This window comes from Musca autumnalis, unplaced genomic scaffold (genome assembly GCF_047663935.1).
Source record: "Musca autumnalis isolate F117 unplaced genomic scaffold, ASM4766393v1 scaffold_5, whole genome shotgun sequence".
Lineage (NCBI taxonomy): Eukaryota > Metazoa > Arthropoda > Insecta > Diptera > Muscidae > Musca > Musca autumnalis.
In genome coordinates this window covers 96,326,999-96,343,372 of record NW_027412088.1, presented here as the reverse complement: position 1 = coordinate 96,343,372, position 16,374 = coordinate 96,326,999, and the positions used below count along the sequence as shown (strand labels likewise).

The following is a 16,374-nucleotide window of genomic DNA, read 5'->3' as shown; positions in this document are numbered from 1 at the left end:
TTATACCCAAGTGCCAATTGCTAGCTCAAATAGATACGTGTGCAAAGAAACACTCTGATCGAGAATTTCTTTGGCACTACCTAAACTCTAGCAACTTCACTTGCAAACAAAACCAAATTTTTCCCACTGCTATGCGTTCGTCGATTCTCGACGAAAAAACACATAACTAATTTGTTGGTATTGCATACTACAGCAATAAACAACATTTTGACGGTACCCGGTCTCACAATTAGGAGGGTTGGCGTTTTTTTGTTTGGGATGACGACTTCTATTTTGTTTTTCAAAATAGTCAGGCTTAATCCCATAGTCGTTGTTTTAATATTTTATTAAAACAACTTTAATTTATTAGTGGGAAAAATTGGCGGTGTTTACCAAGGGGTAGGGCAAGGGGTAAATTAAAGTTGTTTTAATAAAATATTAAAACAACGACTATGGGATTAAGCCTGACTATTTTGAAAAACAAAATAGAAGTCGTCATCCCAAACAAAAAAACGCCAACCCTCCTAATTGTGAGACCGGGTACCGTCAAAATGTTGTTTATTGCTGTAGTATGCAATACCAACAAATTAGTTATGTGTTTTTTCGTCGAGAATCGACGAACGCATAGCAGTGGGAAAAATTTGGTTTTGTTTGCAAGTGAAGTTGCTAGAGTTTAGGTAGTGCCAAAGAAATTCTCGATCAGAGTGTTTCTTTGCACACGTATCTATTTGAGCTAGCAATTGGCACTTGGGTATAAAAAGTTTCTTGTTGAAAAACAAGAAATAAGGGAACTGATGAAGATCTGTGGCGAGATCTGAAACTATAGTATTCCCTGCCCTACCCCTTGGTAAACACCGCCAATTTTTCCCACTAATAAATTAAAGTTGTTTTAATAAAATATTAAAACAACGACTATGGGATTAAGCCTGACTATTTTGAAAAACAAAATAGAAGTCGTCATCCCAAACAAAAAAACGCCAACCCTCCTAATTGTGAGACCGGGTACCGTCAAAATGTTGTTTATTGCTGTAGTATGCAATACCAACAAATTAGTTATGTGTTTTTTCGTCGAGAATCGACGAACGCATAGCAGTGGGAAAAATTTGGTTTTGTTTGCAAGTGAAGTTGCTAGAGTTTAGGTAGTGCCAAAGAAATTCTCGATCAGAGTGTTTCTTTGCACACGTATCTATTTGAGCTAGCAATTGGCACTTGGGTATAAAAAGTTTCTTGTTGAAAAACAAGAAATAAGGGAACTGATGAAGATCTGTGGCGAGATCTGAAACTATAGTATTCCCTGCCCTACCCCTTGGTAAACACCGCCAATTTTTCCCACTAATAAATTAAAGTTGTTTTAATAAAATATTAAAACAACGACTATGGGATTAAGCCTGACTATTTTGAAAAACAAAATAGAAGTCGTCATCCCAAACAAAAAAAAAAACGCCAACCCTCCTAATTGTGAGACCGGGTACCGTCAAAATGTTGTTTATTGCTGTAGTATGCAATACCAACAAATTAGTTATGTGTTTTTTCGTCGAGAATCGACGAACGCATAGCAGTGGGAAAAATTTGGTTTTGTTTGCAAGTGAAGTTGCTAGAGTTTAGGTAGTGCCAAAGAAATTCTCGATCAGAGTGTTTCTTTGCACACGTATCTATTTGAGCTAGCAATTGGCACTTGGGTATAAAAAGTTTCTTGTTGAAAAACAAGAAATAAGGGAACTGATGAAGATCTGTGGCGAGATCTGAAACTATAGTATTCCCTGCCCTACCCCTTGGTAAACACCGCCAATTTTTCCCACTAATAAATTAAAGTTGTTTTAATAAAATATTAAAACAACGACTATGGGATTAAGCCTGACTATTTTGAAAAACAAAATAGAAGTCGTCATCCCAAACAAAAAAACGCCAACCCTCCTAATTGTGAGACCGGGTACCGTCAAAATGTTGTTTATTGCTGTAGTATGCAATACCAACAAATTAGTTATGTGTTTTTTCGTCGAGAATCGACGAACGCATAGCAGTGGGAAAAATTTGGTTTTGTTTGCAAGTGAAGTTGCTAGAGTTTAGGTAGTGCCAAAGAAATTCTCGATCAGAGTGTTTCTTTGCACACGTATCTATTTGAGCTAGCAATTGGCACTTGGGTATAAAAAGTTTCTTGTTGAAAAACAAGAAATAAGGGAACTGATGAAGATCTGTGGCGAGATCTGAAACTATAGTATTCCCTGCCCTACCCCTTGGTAAACACCGCCAATTTTTCCCACTAATAAATTAAAGTTGTTTTAATAAAATATTAAAACAACGACTATGGGATTAAGCCTGACTATTTTGAAAAACAAAATAGTACCCATTACAGTTTATTGGTCTGTTCCAGAACTGCAAGAAATGTTATCGTAGTAAAAAAAAGTTGCTTCTTGCAGGTTCTGGAACAGAGCATATATAAAACATGAGTCATTTATAGGTGTGTTCGTTTACTCAACAATTCGTACAAATTTGTACAAGTTCAGTAACTTCTTGTAATCGGCTAAGGTCTTTTGCATTGTACTGTAGAGTAAACGAACAATATCCTGTAAAAATTTTTACAAATTTTGAGTAAACGAACACACATTATGTCATGTTCACACGAGCGTTTCAATTACGTTGTTCGCCTGTCGAACGACTTACACGAATTAATCCGTTTCCACGATACCATTTGTAATTAACAGAAACATAAACAAATTTTCCTTTTTGTTTCCTTTTTTCACGAAAATTTCAACTGAAACACATTAAACATATATTAAATGAGCTGGAAAAACATTACACTTTCCTTCAAATGCATCTCCTATATTTAACTACGCACTTTTCATTCATATTTTCCATAAATTCTGAATAATTTGTATTTTCTATATTTTTATATGTTTCTATTTTCAAAATTAAAGAGGGAGAGGGACATGTCAATACAATATTTGTGTATAGCGACTTTCAGTTATTTGTTTTTGATTTTTTACGCGATTTTAAACTAATTGGCAAGAAATGTGTGTGGAATTAAGAAGGAAACACAACCTTCTTCCTTCTGCATCTATATAAAATGTTTAGTTTTTAGTACCCCTAATGGGTACTTTACACGATATGTATTTTACATATGGGTTGTCACTTTTTATATATAAAATGTATACGCAAAGTGACAACACATATGTAAAATAACATATCGTGTAAATGACCCATAATTTTGAAGTAATAGGGCCAAACCTATAACCCTGCGTGTTGCGTGTGCGTTCAAAAATACAAAAACAAAATACATGTATTTGTTGTTGTTTTCAATTTGAAATAACTGAAATAGAATCCACCGTAGAATCAGTCATTAGCAGTATTCCGCCATATATTACGGCTTTTGATAATAATAACACGGCATTAAATGAAAATAATTCCCCAGACTTCATTTCTACAAGCGATTTGAAGAAAATTATAAAGTATCTTAATGGTAAAACTTCTTTTGGCGCAGATGGGATTTCAAACTTTTTGATTAAGAGGCTTCCAAGTAAAGCAATTGAATTTTTGGTCATAACTTATAACAATTGCCTTAATAATAGTTATTTCCCGGACATTTGGAAAGTGGCAAAAATTGTTCCAATCCCCAAAAAAGCAAATGCAACGGATGTAAATAACTTACGACCTATTTCTTTGTTGTCAAATGTGGGGAAGTTGTTTGAGAATGTGATAAGGTTAAAATTAGATAATGGAGTCCCTCCTGATTATATTCCACATTATCAGTTTGGTTTTAAGAGCGGCCACTCAACGGAACATGCCCTTCTTAAGTTTCAAAATGACGTCGTTTGCAATTTAAGAGAGAAAAAGTGTACTATTGCTGTTGCATTAGATGTTGAGAAAGCTTTTGATAAAGCTAATCACATTGGCATTATTCACAAAATGGCAGATATCGGGTTCAAACCTAATATCATAAAACTTTGTGCTAGTTTTTTTAATCATAGAAAATTCTTTGTGTATTTAGATGGCAGTGAATCTCATATGGCAGAAGTAAATTGTGGTGTTCCTCAGGGTTCAATTTTGGCGCCGCACTTCTACAATATTTATATGAGCGATTTTCCTCATCAATTCCGCGAATGTCAGGGCATTCTATATGCAGATGATGCCTTACTTTATACACATGATGAGTCACCTAACAAAGCCTTGACTGCTATTTCTCTATATTTAGAAAAAGTTCACAATTTTTTGTCCAATTGGGGTATCACTATAAATGTTTCGAAATGTCAGGCAATTTGTCTAAGGAATGCATCCGGAAAGTGCAAGTACTATGTAGTTCCTCAAAGTAAGAATCTACATTTATCCCATGATACAATGATACAAGGTAACCTCACGCTCACAGCTCACAGAGTTGTATTCGCTTTGCCGTCCCTTCATTGACAAAATGATTTTGACAAACTTTGTATGTATATGTTAAAATATACATATGTCAGTTATATTTACATTTTCAATTTCAAACCGAATTTTATTATTTCAAAATTTTCAATTTAAATTTTTCATATAATTTCCAGTCGAATATTCCTATTTGTTCGTTCATCTGGAGGTTAACTTTCGAACGGATCAGCCATTTTGGTCCTCTTATTAATATGTCCAAACTTTGATCAATTACGAGGATGATCCATATCAGTCCACTTCTTCCGTGGTACCCCAAAAAAGTTCAATATTTTTCGGTAATATGGTGCACACGGTGAGTAACCGGTTTGGTCCATTGTTTGCACATAGTAATATTTCTTTCTGACATAGATCAAGTTCGAATGTGGAATATATCGGTATTTTCTGTGCAGTCGAAAAAAGCGAGCAAATGTTTATCACTTCTGAGGCCTGAAGGAAAGTTTGAATGTTGAAAAAAGTTCTTTTAGAAAGAATGCCGATGTTCAATTCAACCCCCAAAGCCCAGACTGATACCTGCCAGAAGTGCTTACTGGTGGAAGAGTCCACTCACACCACCTTCTATGCGCATGGAATCGGAAAAGAAGAAAAACAACAACAAAAGCAGCAACTTTACTCGAAGCAGCCAAAGACTCATGAGTGACAAAGAAACACAATCCACATCTACTGCTGGCCTCAAGGCTTGATCACATACGGTTCGTTGAGTGTCGCATTACAACAACCACATGCAAATTTCAATAACAAATTTGGCATCTTGCTTACACATTTTTCATGTGGTTGTTGTTTTTGACAAATGACGACTCACAACGGACCCTATGTGCCGAGGCTTTAAGCGCTTTTGAGGCCAAGTTAAAGGCTTAATTAATTGGAGGACGTTTCCGTTTTCTCAATGAACAACCCGGAAACGACACACTGTTTAGGGCCACTGCTTCATATATATCTCGCACTAAAGTTTTTAGTAGCCTATATTACAATGATATAAACGTACGAGTATTTCGTGTATGTTCATTAGGTCTGTCAATGGAAAAATTGGGCCTACTCTTTATAATACCTACCTCACAAACGTATAAAATTACGGCCACGACGGAAGACCTTCTTGCGTGGTCCACGGAGCATCTTGCAGATTTAAGAAGGCGAGACAAATCGGTGCTGTCCATCTTGGGTTGAGGAAGGTTGTATCATTCTTTAAGATACAAACAGATATCCACCTATCCCAATAAAAACGCATAAACATTTTTAAAATAAATTTTTATTCATTTCTCGTTGGACCTAAGTTGAATAGTCAAGATTTTTACAAATGAAAATAAAAATAACAAATAGAATAAAAATATCTTTTGTTGTCTTTTTCACTTCGTATTCAGTGTGGAAAAACCAACCAAAGCGACAGCATCCTTGGCCACAACTAATATAGACCGTATATTATTTCTTGAATTAAGTTACCACGTTACAAAGTAATAAAAACTCAATATAGGGATTCGTGTTGATGAGTAGACGAACATTAGACAGTGGATTGAGACCACAGAAGATATTGGAACTTCTTTCCATTAGGTGTACCTGCCGGAATAATTGGACATTTTCACCATAGGTAGTCCTTTTGGCCCCGATTCCAACGGTGTACAAAATGTTTACCTCCAGAGATATAGGCCTCGAAAGTTCCGCAAAACCCCTAACATTAACTTAAGTTAAACATTTTTACTAAATTGGAATCATTACAAATTTTGTTATTACAGGTATGTCCACCGAACACATATGCATTGTCTGAGTATAAGTTGGAGTTTTAGAGGAACTTTCTAGGCAAATAACTAAAGTTAAACACCGTTGGAATTATGACCGAACGGACTACCTTTGGTGATAATTCCGAATTAATTCGCAAGGTGCACCTAAAGGGACGATAAGCCAACATCTTCTTGCGTGTTAAAGTTCAACAACACCCATAGTTTCAATGCCGGGAATGTTACAAAAGGCACAACGAACACAATGAAATGCGGGAAATGCGGTAGTTTCAAAATTAATAAGCAATTCCCAGAACAGAGTTATCTAAAAGTAGGGGGTGTTTTTATCTTCGTGCGACCGAAGAAAAGAGCTTGCTTGGTTAAACGTTTAGATTGGACTAGGCTGGGATGCCAATAGCAGCAATTGCAAGACCAAAGCGTAGCGGAGCCGGTTTACAATGGCGGAGTCAACGGCTGTAAGTCTTTGTAGGGACGAACACGCGACCACCACCGCACATCCTAACGAAAGCACCCAGGCCATAGCAGCACAGCATATCAAAGACCACGGAAACGAGAATACGAGCAACAGGACGACCTGTAACAAGCAGCACACATTCAATGTAAAAATATAAATCCATTAATCATCACTCTGGCACAATTACTTACCGGCTTGTTCGCTGCTAACATAAGGCTGACGTTTGTTAGATATCGTTGACGTCATCAGGGCGAATGGGTTACTTGAACACTGCTGGCAAATAAATGTGGTCTTCCTTGATTTGCTTATTATTTTCCGAATATACGGAAAACTGACCTTGATTGCGATGGTTGAACTTTTCAATAACGAGAATAACGAAATAAAAACAGTTTAATGTTGTATATCACAATTTATTTTCGCGCCGTGAGGATTCAAAAACTGAAAAACGAAATGTCGATCTGCTATTATATTTAGCTTTTATTTAAGCGAATTTTCATACCGTTTCTCAATTTCTATATTTTCACACAATTTTTATATTTTCATAGACCCTTTTGGTCATGCTGCTTAGTCCCAATTTACATTAGGCGAGTATACTTGCGGCAATTGTCAGTTTGTAGGTGAGAGAGGGTGCTGAGAGGCAAAGGGTTACCATATGCCTCACCTCTCTCTCCCACAAAATGACAATTGCCGCAAGTAAACTCGCCCAATGTAAATTGGGACTTACCATTTTTCTTGGCAATTCCTTCCAAACATAGTCCCAATTTACATTAGGCGACTTTACTTGCGGCAATTGTCAGTTTGTTGGAGAGAGAGGTGAGGCATATGGTAACCCTTTGCCTCTCAGCACCCTCTCTCACCAACAAACTGACAATTGCCGCAAGTAAACTCGCCTAATGTAAATTGGGACTTATGAACATATTTAATTTTGCAGCCGCAGAAACGTCTCAATTGACCAATTAAAGATCGAAGAAGAAATTATTCCAATTATTTCCGCAATCGTTACAATATATTCAATTATGTACAAAAATATAAATAAAACGTAAACAAATTGTCATTGACACTTACAAAAACAACATTTATGTATACTGTTTTGATACAGAGTTGTATTTGACAGCTCAAGGACGGTTTTTTCAAATGAGATTACCTTCTTATTCTGCCATGCATTTATCCTTGAATGGTCAGGATATTCCATTCACAGATAGTTTTGTTATACAAAGTAAGCATTCGTCCTTTGTTATTGTATGCTTTTCCGATTTGGTTTGGCATTTCTCCTACAGTTATGAACGAGTTTTCAGTGTTTGAGAGGAAAATACTTCGTTTGTGTATCGATCGTAATTTTCAATCTGTTAACAAGCGGTATTCCAATCGTTACATTTACGACAAAGCGAACATTGTTCCTCTGGCCTCTTATGCTATGAATAGAGTAGCTGCATTCGTTTCGCGTTTATCTCTATCGCCTAATCCCCTAGTTACAGAGGCTCTATTAAGTCAATCCTCCTTTAATTGGTCAAACACGTACTATATCTCACCACTCGGTTTTAACGAAAATGAATTAGATGCAAATTCCCTTTCATTTATTCCACATTTTTACACTAAGACTCTGGCGGGCACACACAGGGGCTAATTTTTTATTTTTTTTTTTTTTTTAATGTAGATATAAGTTTTAGTTTGTAAGTTTTAGTTTTTAAGATAAAATTTTTTGGAGAATAACTCTCCATGATATGTTAACGCCGGGAGCAAGCGTGTCTTCTTTAACCTAACACATACATACTTTCGTATACATTTTATGTGAAAAACATGAGTTGATAACCATTTATTGTTATTAAAATAATACGTAATAGTTTTAAGTTCTTCATTGTAACGTTTCGAATTCTTTAATTGTTATACAAGTCTCAATAAACTTCAACTTCAATTTGAAATACATGTATTTTGTTTTTGTATTTTTGAACGCACACGCAGAGCTATAGGTTTCGGCCATAGGAATTCAGGAAAAAGCAGAGCTCTATAGATTGTTTTCATTTAAACCTACCTCTTCACTTATACCATGGTTGGTTTCCCTTTTTATATAGCCTTTATTTAGCATTCGCTAGCACACAAAAAAATTTGTTCAGAGAATTGTCGGTGTAGGTACACGTTTTGAGATACCCCCATAGAACGGTACCGACCGATTTTAGGTATTTGGAAAGATTTTACCACATAAATTTTTTAGATTTGGTATATAGCCTTCACTGGGGAGAATTCGCTACAGAAAAATTTTCTTATAGATCCACGATTTAATATAGCCCCAATATAACAGTACCCTATTTTGAATTTGGTATTCCTCTCATAATATGGAACATTTTTAGGGAGGCTTTTTCAAACTAATAAAGTTCCGTAGGGAGGTTTTCACTTGCTAAAAGCCAGAAATGCTACCTGCTAAATACCTACGGTTTACACAGAGAACCCTAACAACGGGACGGACAGCAAAATAAAATAAGAGAAGTCAGTTAATTGAAATCGGAAACATTTACTAGAAATAACGAAAGATTGAAGTTAGGCAAGTCCCTTAAAGAGCCGACTATTGGTACACTTAACGCTTTAACCATAATGTATTCGATCTATAATAGTTCACTAATTTAGGAATGGAAATCATTCCAACACAACGTATAATTTAAAGTATGAATTCTGGCGGTTAAAACATATTTAAGAAAAATTTACACTTTTTTATTTTTTCCCATAGTTGGTAAACTCAACTTGTTCCTAAATGCTTTCTACTGCAAATAATAAGACCTGTCACGCTAGTTTCATCTAACGTTAAATACAGGCAATATTCAATAAATAGTTTACTACTTTCGTTGTTTTTGCGATATAAAAATAACGAATGTTTGGTCAGAACCTCCTAATATGTAACCCACGTATTTCAAATTGGTATCAAGCTCGACAAATCGCAATGTGTTCACTGGGAGTTATTGCTACTTTCGATTCTCCTCCGATTCCATTTTATAACTAGACATCGCATTTTGCATATTTTTCAAAAAATCAAATACGAATATTTTGATCTTTAGTGATTTTCAATATTGTATTTTGCGATATTTGGTACATATTATATTACATTATATGCAAATATAACAAAAATATGTATAAAAAATCACCCAAAAATGTTCTATATGAAAAATATGCAAAAATCCGATGCCTATTTATAACAAGTGTTCTATGTTCTTCACTAGCTCCTAAAGAGCACGAATTCTACTTAATTTTTAACAAAACTCCTAAGGTGAAAACTAGAATCTCCGCTTGTTCTAGTTTCAGTAGTACCACTGATAATTCATAGGCCTAAAAAATTATCAGGCCCTCACACTTCATCGCAAGCGTTTATCTTCACTTTCTCCCACCACAAACTAATAGCCGTCCGCAACTGTGCGTACGGTGATAAATCTATTCATATTAGTTCATCTCCGATTTCTTCAAGTTATACTCCAAAAATTTAGCAACGATTTTTGTTTTCCACGGCCTTATTCCCAACCCAATAGCTTTCCTCCAATTCTTTTGCATGTACGAAATTAAGCACACCAAAACATTGAGGTTATAAACGACGATGGCAACGTGGTTCCTACACCAATACACACATCTACTTGTGTGCTCCACATACCAGAGTCGGTAATTTTCCACACTGCTGTTTGCCCACCTTCTCGCATCAACCACTGACAAAAATAAATGAATACACAATTTTCAGCATTTTAACTTCAAGTAAAAATCCAAAGATTTTACACTTTATTTCTCCAATAAAACATCAATTACAACAAAAAATGTTGTAATATCTGCCTGCTTTCGAAACTTGACGTGTCCATCATCACACAGTGATAATGGGGTGCGTACAAAAAAATTAATAACTTGAAGCTTCCCATAGGTTTTTAATGTTGTACGGAATTCTGTAAAGGAAAAGAAACAAGGGAATTAGTATATGCTTGGGCTATTGGACAATGAGATGAAAACATAATTGAACTCCAAAAGAGCAGGGAATGTATGCAAAAAATAAATATTGCGAACATTAGCGGTACTTTTGGAACTCCATTAGGCCTGAATATGAGACCCTAAACATGGTTTATTATACTTACATAGTATATAGCGGGATTTCCAGTATCAATTTATTTGGACCTTGCACGCATCTTTCTGCGCTTACGCTTCAACCTACGCATACGCTTCTTACGCCACTATAAATAAAAGAAAAAATGATTATTAATTTTATTGCAGCACTATCAAAATGAGACAAGTAGCACACAAATTATTTCCAACAACACATCTCTAAAATTTGCACCACAAAACGTGTGAACAATTTTAATGCGCAAATTCATGCAAAATCTTTGCAATCCACACAGTTTACAAAAATTTCACACTGTTTTCATTAATAATTCTTTTTTATTTGTAATGCACTTTGTTTATTTTGTAGATCTTATTGTTGGATTTATTTGATTGCACTTTTTCAACACATTTTCTTTTATAAATAAATTCTTTATTCAATTTACCTTAGCTCTCATTGTGCTTCTATACTCGAAGACCGACTGAGAACGAAAGAAAGATTCAGCGGAAGTTGTTCTATTCGTTGACTTTTGTCAAAGGTTGGTTACCATGAGAGCAGGGTTGATTTCATGCGCAGTGTTGATTACAAATGTATACCAATATGACAACTTGTTTGAAATGGTTGGCAATGCGAAAGTTGGTTACGTCAATCATGTAGCACGTGAAATGAAAGGACATGTAGGTGGCGCTTTTTAACACATGTTACACATATTTATTATCAGGAAATGAATCAAGTCAATAAATATTTCTTTCTTAATTCATTTATTTGCCACAAAAAACCTCTAACCTCAAATATTTTTGATTAATACCTGTTGTAGTCATTTTTATATGTTTATAGCTTTCGCCATATAATGAAAGGTATATTAAGTATGTCCTTCCGTTTGCACCCAGAAAAATGTTTGCCTCCAAAGATGCAGTTAAATGGTTTACATTTACGAAATCCACTCGATTTCAACTGTCAATTCCATAGCTCAAACGTCAAATGAAATCTCATCTGGATTTCATTTGACGTTTAACCTATGGATTTGACAGTTGAAATCGAGTGGATTTCGTAAATGTAAACCAAGCATTAGACCATTTGTATGGAAGAAATTGGTGAGTTTGCATTGAAACAATCAGTTTATCATATTCACAACTCGACTATGTGGAGAAAACTTAACTCTTCATTCATTTTTCGCGTTTTTTATAAAATGCTCAAAAAATGCATTGTAAACAAACCCACTTGTTGCTTTCATTTTTGGCCTGTTCCCGTACTTTATAAAGTGGTAAAAGTCGTAAAAGTTGTAAAAGTCGTAAACGATTTTCATATAAATTTTGTGTACGGGAACGCAAAATGTGTAAAAGTGGTAAAAATTTTAAAAACTTTTTAGTTCTGGAACAGGGCTTTTGATGTTTTAGGAATTCAAGAAAAACAAGGGCTCTATAGATTTTTTTTTTCATTTAAATCTACCTCTTTACTTATACCATGGATATTTGTCCTTCTTACAGATATCTATTCAATATTAAATTATATTATTTTCATTCGTGTTTTCCATTTTTTCTCAAAATTTTTGTGTTTTCGGTACATTTTCAAATTTTTCTATTTTAAAAATTAACGAGAGAGAGACCTGCCAAAATATCTTTTTGGTATACAGACTTTCCGGCATGCATTTGATTTTTATACCCTCCACCATAGGATGGGGGTATATTAAGTTTGTCACTACGTTTGTAACTACTCGAAATAATCATTGTAGACCCCACAAAGTATATATATTCTTGATCAGCGTGCAATTCTACATCGATATAGCCATGTCCGTCCGTCTGTCCGTCTGTCTGTCTGTCCGTCTGTCCGTCTGTGGAAATCACTCTAGCGTCCGAACGGATTGACGTAGGTTGATGAAATTTTGGGAAAATATGTTATATTTACGTAGGACTTTTGGTATTGAAAGCGGGCTATGTAGGTCCACGCTTTCGTATAGCCCCCATACAAAATGACGCGTGACGCGTCGTCGTTTTAAGGAATTTTTAAGATATTTGGCCCATTTTACCACCGAATTGGTTGTAATTTGGTACTTTGTGTCTCCAGAGGCCAAAAAATATTCCTACCAAAGTTGGGTTATATAGGTCCACGTTTTGGTATAGCCCCCATATAAGGCCCCATATAAAGTACGCGTCATTTTAATATATTTTGAATGTATTAGACCCATTTGACCACAGAATTGGTTGTAATTTGGTATTTTGTGTCTTCAGAGGCCAGAAAACATTCCTACCAAAGTCGGGTTATATAGGTCCACGTTTTGGTATAGTCCCCACATAAGACCCCTTATAAAGTACGCGTCATTTTAATATATTTTGAATGTATTAGACCCACTTGACCAAAGAATCGGTTGTAACTTTGTATTTTGTGTTTCCAGAGGCTAAGAAACATTTCTACCATAAAATGTTTATATAGGTCCACGTGTTGATATAGCCCCCATAATACAATATCTCCCGATTTTCGATATTTTGAACGTTTTAGCCTCATTATCACACCGATATGGCTGAAATTTGGTATTTAGTCTTCTTTAGGCGTATAAAACTTTCCCCCAGAAATTTGTATGTATAGGTCCACGCCATCATATAGCCCCCATAGAACGGTACCTTCCGAATTTCGGTATTTTGAAGCTTGTGGCCACATTAATCCACCGAAATGGCTGAAATTTGTGGTGGAGGGTATAAAAAGTTCGGCCCGACCGAACTTAACGCTTTTCTTACTTGTTGTTTCAAAATTTGTACGCGAATTTGAAACGATGGACAAGAAATGTAACTACAATGAATGAGAAGACAAAATTTGCTATGATTTGAATACATACTAGTCGTTAAACCATTTACTATGCATTCATGTTTTGCAGTTTTTCTAAATTTTTTTTGATTTTTAATACATTTTTAATTTTTTATTTTTCCTGTCATAATTAATTAATTTCGATAAATTCTCTCATTTGTTAGAGATGGGACATATTTTATCGTCGTTCTGAGAGTAATTTAAATTGAACCATGCACAAATCGTAAAACAAGAATAATAAGAACTTTATTACATTAACACAGATTACGAAATTTCTTCATTAAATTCAATCGCAACTGAGTTTGTTTCGTCCGCTCTCCATTTAATCCAAGCTGAAATGTTTTTGCTTCATCTGCTAAAGGGGTTCTTATATTGTCTTCCCATCACCAGTTGAGATTTCGACTTGCACTCCAACAGCACTTCATTAGGAAATTTTCTTCTCGTGAGTTACCGTAAAAATGTTCCCAACTTTTGGTTGTATTTTTTATTTTATAAAATTTTAGAAATTGATGCACACTTTTTCTATCTTTGAAAAAAATCTGTGGTTGTAGGTATCTACAAATAGGCTTGTTTGCTAGGGATCACTAAGCAACTGCTTGTAAAATGTATCGAACGGAGTGCCTTTTTCACGACTCCCTTAAACTGTATCCGGATGCAATTTAAATGTGAGAAATGGATGTCAATCGTTGGATAGCATCCAAATGTTGTTAAAATGTAAGGAATTGGAGTGCCATTTTCACGACTCCAATTGAACTGCATCCAGATGCTGTTAAAATCTGAGGAAAGGATGTCATTCAATGGATCGCATCCGAATGCGGTTAAAATGTAAGGAATGGAGTGCCTCTTTTACGACTCCGTTTGAACTGCATCAAAACATGTCGTAGAAGAATTAGTCTACATTGCACTACTTCCAATTTATTTTGCTGGGTACCTATGCGAAATAGTTAGGACCCCCACAAAATATTCAGTCAGCGACAAAGTGTATCAAACCATCATCTCCGTAGATATTAAATGTACGTCAGTCAAATAAATTCCATGAGTGAGGTTAAAGCCCTCGGCACATACGGTCCGTTTAGTGACACGTTGGGACACACGTTGTCCCAAAACAGTTAAATTACTTTTAACTTTAATGCGTCAGCCATATTGTTGTTTTTCAAAACAACTTGCCATCACTTACACTTTTTTCATGTGGTTGTTGTACCGCGACGCTCAACGCATCGTATGTGCCGAGCGCTTAAGGGGTGTTTACACTATCTATCAATGTCATATGAGTTGTCACTTCTTTTATCCATTCGACATCCTTTATGTTTGTCAAAGTCCATACCACTTTTAGTTTTTGCGTTCACACTAGCAAACAATTTCATATGATCACAAATTATAAATCACGCAAATAACACAATTTATATTGTTAAAAACTTTAATAGCACTCACATTTTCGTTTTCCTTACCTATTTCCTTCATTTTTTGACAAAATTGTTTTCTTCTAACAATTAAGCTGAAAGCACATACAACGTTTGAGCAAAGTTTTGCGTTGGGCGTTGACAAAAAAAACAACAACAGGGCGAGGCCGACATCAAAGTTCCGCGTTGATGTGTTTGCCGGCATATATTTCAAATGAATTTGAATTTTTCGGCATCATGCCCAACAGTGTAAAAACGGCCAAAACGACACAAAACATTACTCAAACGTTGTATGTGCTTTAAGCTTTAATTTCTCAACTGCATACGAAAATACATGGCCGAATAGAGCGCTCCCTAAATGAAAAATTTACATATAAGTTGCCACATAATTTTGATAGATGCAAATTTTCATAGTGATTACACTATGTGTACAACATTCACAGGTAGCAAATTTGGCATCTCATATGACATTTTTACCTTTAACACGGTAAAAAGCTTTTAAGTAAAGATGTTAGTGAGTTAAATAAACGGCTTTTGCATTAGAGCTTTTTGCCCGGTTAACCTTCTTTATAAGGATTTATTTGACGTTTGCGCTCTGGAATTGAAATTTGAAATCCGGCTAAAACTTGGTTTATACTATGCACTAATACGATGATGTTATAGCCTTTTTCAGGGTTAACCTACTTTATGAGGATTTATTTGAAATATAAGCAATGGAATTGGCATTTGAAACACACTGGGTTTGTTAAATCCGGTTATATATAAACGTACTATTATCTCGATTTATTTGACATATATTGTATGAAAATGACAACTTAAATCCACTGAATTTGCAAAACCAAGCCTATTCTAAACGGGGTATAACAAGTGGAAAGAGGCCAAGAAAATGGAAAAATATGAATGTATTTGAATGTATTATACCCGCACAATGGTTTCAACACTCATACTTATAAAAACTAATTGGAAGTGGAGCAATGTGGGGTTGTGATTTCACTGCCTGCTTTGATGCAGTCCGCACCCAGCAAAATTTGAAGGAAGTGGCTCCCTTCGATGCCATGATTCTTTTGCTTTGGTTTAAGGGATGTCATGATATATTCGATTTTTTCATTAGCATTTGAACCAATTCCATCGATCCAATAGAGATGACTTTTCTGTTTTTATTTAAATACATATATTTGATAAGGAACATATATAAACTATTGGTCTGTTCCTTTACTTTTGAAAATGGTAAAACCGGCAAAAGTAGTAAAAGTTGTAAACTGCACCCATATGAATTGTATGGTCTCTGAAGTAAAGGAACGCTTTTCGAGTAAAAAGTGGTAAAACTTGAAGATTCTTGCACGTAAAGGAACAGAGCTTATGTTAGAGCCAGTTTATATTATTGCTTTGTGCCGGTTTATACCCTAGGCAGATAATCATAATCAGCCAGATTTACCATACATAAAGGCTTCGTACTAACTGGATTTGTTTTCAATCCGGCATAAGTCCTCCAATGCAACACTGCTTTGTAGAAACAAATCTAAACACTTCCAAAGAAGTTCCAAA

General features: G+C 35.3%; 2 protein-coding genes and 1 long non-coding RNA gene across 3 annotated transcripts in view; 1 reads left to right on the top strand and 2 right to left on the bottom strand.

The window, feature by feature from the left end:
• The window catches only part of NaCP60E (Na channel protein 60E), an 898,928-nt gene that overhangs the window by 747,896 nt on the left and 134,658 nt on the right, over nt 1-16,374 (top strand). The window lies entirely within an intron of this gene.
• Nucleotides 5,753-6,862, bottom strand: LOC141405916 (uncharacterized). The gene is made up of 2 exons (XM_073990784.1): nt 6,765-6,862; nt 5,753-6,693 (listed from the first exon to the last, which is right to left on the bottom strand). The coding sequence occupies exons 1-2, from the start codon at nt 6,817-6,819 to the stop codon at nt 6,566-6,568; spliced, it is 183 nt and encodes a 60-aa protein (XP_073846885.1). The 5' UTR covers nt 6,820-6,862; the 3' UTR covers nt 5,753-6,565.
• On the bottom strand, nt 10,288-11,216 carry LOC141405114 (uncharacterized). Its single transcript, XR_012413142.1, has 3 exons — nt 11,076-11,216; nt 10,668-10,763; nt 10,288-10,481 (listed from the first exon to the last, which is right to left on the bottom strand). It is a non-coding gene; the product is annotated as an uncharacterized lncRNA (long non-coding RNA).